We start from the raw sequence: 3,547 nt of genomic DNA on the forward strand, positions 1-3,547 counted from the left end.
TCCCTCGCACTTGTATTAACCCCAAGTTGAAGTTAGGGTGCTCTCCCATAAGGTATAAACAGAGACTATAGCCAAATTGTTTCTAGGATGTTTCATTCCTTTCAATTTAACAATATTTTTTCTCAAGCCTCATCTGCTTCTAATTTTTATCTTATGCTATTCCTTCCCCCCCAACCTACACTCAGTTTGTGCCAACAATTTATACTTTGTTCTTTGGAGATTGTTAATTATGAATGCCAACTTAAAGTTTGGGAGATCATTGTTCATTAAGAATGCCTTAAATATATGTGTGGCAGTTACCTTTCAAAAAACTTTTCAAAGGTTTGCTTGGTTTTGATCTTTGTGATAAAGACAATGAGGAGGCTAATTACCAGTGTGATGGGAAAAAATGATCTCATGGCCAAATTGTTTGTCCTGTGGTAGCTGAATCTAAGAGGGATGATAGTAGAAACATATTATGTAGCTATTGTAGTTTAAAAAATATATATGTACACTGGTTGGTCGCTGCCCCTCAACTTTTTTCGCTTGAAAAGTATAAAGTTGAGGCACCATTACTACGGTCTAGAGGAGTCAGATGTGTCTCTACAAGATTAGAGTTTTTTCCTTTCTAATTTTTTCCTTTACTTTTTGGAGTGCCCTTGGTCCATTTACCCCGGAAGCCTCAATAACATGATCCTACTACTACTAATAACTACTACAAATCTAACTACTACTACAGATCTAACTACTACTACAAATCTGTTATTTTATTATTTTTTTATAAGTACTACAGATCTGTTATTTAAGCAAGGGAACCTTGAATGACTTCAAAATGATTGCAATTAGCAATGGGTCAAAGGTAGCCTAAGCATGGTAGTTGGGTTTGGAAATTTGGTTACTAAACCTTAGTACATATGAGTTAATCTATGAAATTTATGTATATATGTGCAGGTCTAAGGACTACTAATATCTATAGGTTCTGATTTGTTCACTAGTTAGTTTGATGTTAGTTTGTGTGATATTTCCTTGTTGATATATACAATGAGTGGCCTAGTTTCTTAGTTCATTAGCTTTAACCTTGAAAGGGAATCTAGATATTACACAATGATCCTTAATTTGGCTTTTTATATATCCGAGCCATTTTTTTCTTGACCTGAACCCCCTGATAATGAAGCCCCCATCTTTTTCGTGGCTGTCAAATATCTATTCTAGTGGGAGTGCTATTCTGAACATAAACTACCTGCACCATGTGGTACTCTACTATAAACATCATTTTAACTTAATATTTCCCCTGAACAGGGGGGAACTAGCACTGTATGTCCAAAATGTAAACATCAACTTTATCTAGATTGTATAAAGTTTAGATAAATTTCAAGAAACTTACAGTTATTGACAGTCCAAGCATGTGTTCCAAGATATATAATTTGTCTTCTATTTATTCAGTTCCTACAAAATAATATATCATGTCCATTCCTTTTTTGAAGATGGACAAAAGTTGGATGAATCTCCATGATAGGCTTAGATCAGCTGAATATGCAGGAGGTGTTGAGCAGTTCCTCACATTGGCAAGAAACCATGCAGCTGGAAGTGACCACATTCGGTGTCCGTGCCGTGTATGTGCTAATAACATTTGGTTACCTATAAGTGAGGTGGAAACTCACTTGTTCATTACAGGGATTAATCCTAACTACACAGACTGGATATTTCACGGGGAGAAGGAAGTATGGAATGTGACCGATGATGAGGATAATGTTGAGGCCGTTAGTGATGAAGCAGAATACATTGATGACATAGATGAGATGTTAGATGACTTCAGGGCTGGGACGTTCGGTGAAGGAACCTCGAGCAACCCCATCCATGATGGCCCGACTCCTATACCTAACATCAATCAAAGCAACACATTTGAGAAACTATTAAATGATGCCCGACAGCCACTCTTTGAGGGTTGTACTCAGTTTTCCCAACTCTCCTTCATTGTGAAGTTGCAACATATTAAAACAATTGGGGGCTGGTCAATAAAATCATTTGACATGTTACTTGAGTTGTTGAGGTCTGCATTTCCTAATGCTGTCTTGCCACGCTCATACCAGGAGTCACGATCATTGCAGCGGGGTTTGTGCTTTACATACACCAAAATTCATGCTTGCCGTAATGACTGCATTTTATTCTGGAGGGAACATTCCAACCTAAATGAGTGCCCTAAATGTGGGGTTTCACGGTGGATGTCAACCACACACAACAAACGCCCAATCCCTCAGAAGGTCCTACGTCATTTCCCCTTAAAGCCAAGGTTACAGCGGCTATTCATGTCACAGAAGACAGCTTCTGATATGAGATGGCATAAAGAGCAACGAACAGATGATGACATCAATATGAGGCATCCAGCTGATTCTGAGGTCTGGAAGGCATTTGATAAGGAGCATAGTTGGTTTGCTCAAGATTCTCGAAATGTTCGGCTGGGTTTAGCAAGTGATGGATTCAACCCTTTTAACAATATGGCTAAACCTTATAGTATATGGCCTGTAATCCTCGTTCCATATAACTTGCCTCCATGGTTATGCATGAAAGATGCCTTCTTTATGACGTCTCTCATTATTCCTGGTCCAAAATCACCAGGAAATGAAATAGATGTCTACTTGCAGCCTTTGGTAGATGAGTTGAATGATCTTTGGGAAAACGGGGTTGCTACATATGATGCCTCTACCAAGACTAATTTCTTACTTCACGCAGCTTTATTGTGGACAATCAACGACTTCCCAGCATATGGTAACCTTTCCGGGTGGTCAACCAAAGGGAAACTGACGTGTCCGACATGCAATTTGGGCACAGATTCTATGTGGTTGACCTAGGGCCGAAAGCATACATATATGGGGCATCGACGATTTTTACCACTTGATCACATATGGAGAACTAAAAAACGTGTGTTCAATGGTAAAGAAGATCATCGCTTACCATCACTTCCTCTAACGGGACCAGAGGTTATCAATCAATTAATTCATCTTCGAGATGTGCACTTTGGCAAAGGTGTGAAGAAGCGTAAACGCACTCCAGAGGAATTGAATTGGACAAAAAGGAGCATATTCTTCACTTTGCCATATTGGTCAACAATTAAGCTTTGACATAATTTGGACGTTATGCACATTGAGAAGAACATTTGCGACAACATATTGGGCACGTTAATTAACATTCCCAGTAAAACAAAAGATAATATCAATTCACGTCGTGACTTGTCCAACCTTGGTATCAGAAATGAATTGCATTTGATCCATGATGGAGAGCGGTGTAGTATGCCACATGCATGTTTCACATTATATGGAGATGAAAGGAAAAGATTTTGTGAGTGGATGTCGAAAGTGAAATTTCCTGATGGCTTCGCTTCAAATATCACCAAATGCGTGTCTGCACATGATTGCAAAATCTCAGGGTTGAAATCGCATGATTGTCATGTTTTTATGCAAATACTACTTCCTGTTGCAGTTGGTGGGTACTTAAGGAATGATATTAGCTTGGCGTTGATTGAGCTTAGCAATTTCTTCAAAGAGTTGTGCGCAAGAACACTTGATGTGAA

General features: G+C 38.8%; 1 protein-coding gene across 1 annotated transcript; it reads left to right on the forward strand.

Moving 5' to 3' along the window:
- Window positions 1-1,463: 1,463 nt before the first annotated feature.
- Window positions 1,464-2,828, forward strand: LOC122282375. The gene has a single exon (XM_043094331.1). The coding sequence runs from the start codon at window positions 1,464-1,466 to the stop codon at window positions 2,826-2,828; it is 1,365 nt and encodes a 454-aa protein (XP_042950265.1).
- Window positions 2,829-3,547: the final 719 nt, after the last annotated feature.

This window comes from Carya illinoinensis, chromosome 11, assembly GCF_018687715.1.
Source record: "Carya illinoinensis cultivar Pawnee chromosome 11, C.illinoinensisPawnee_v1, whole genome shotgun sequence".
Classification (NCBI taxonomy): domain Eukaryota; kingdom Viridiplantae; phylum Streptophyta; class Magnoliopsida; order Fagales; family Juglandaceae; genus Carya; species Carya illinoinensis.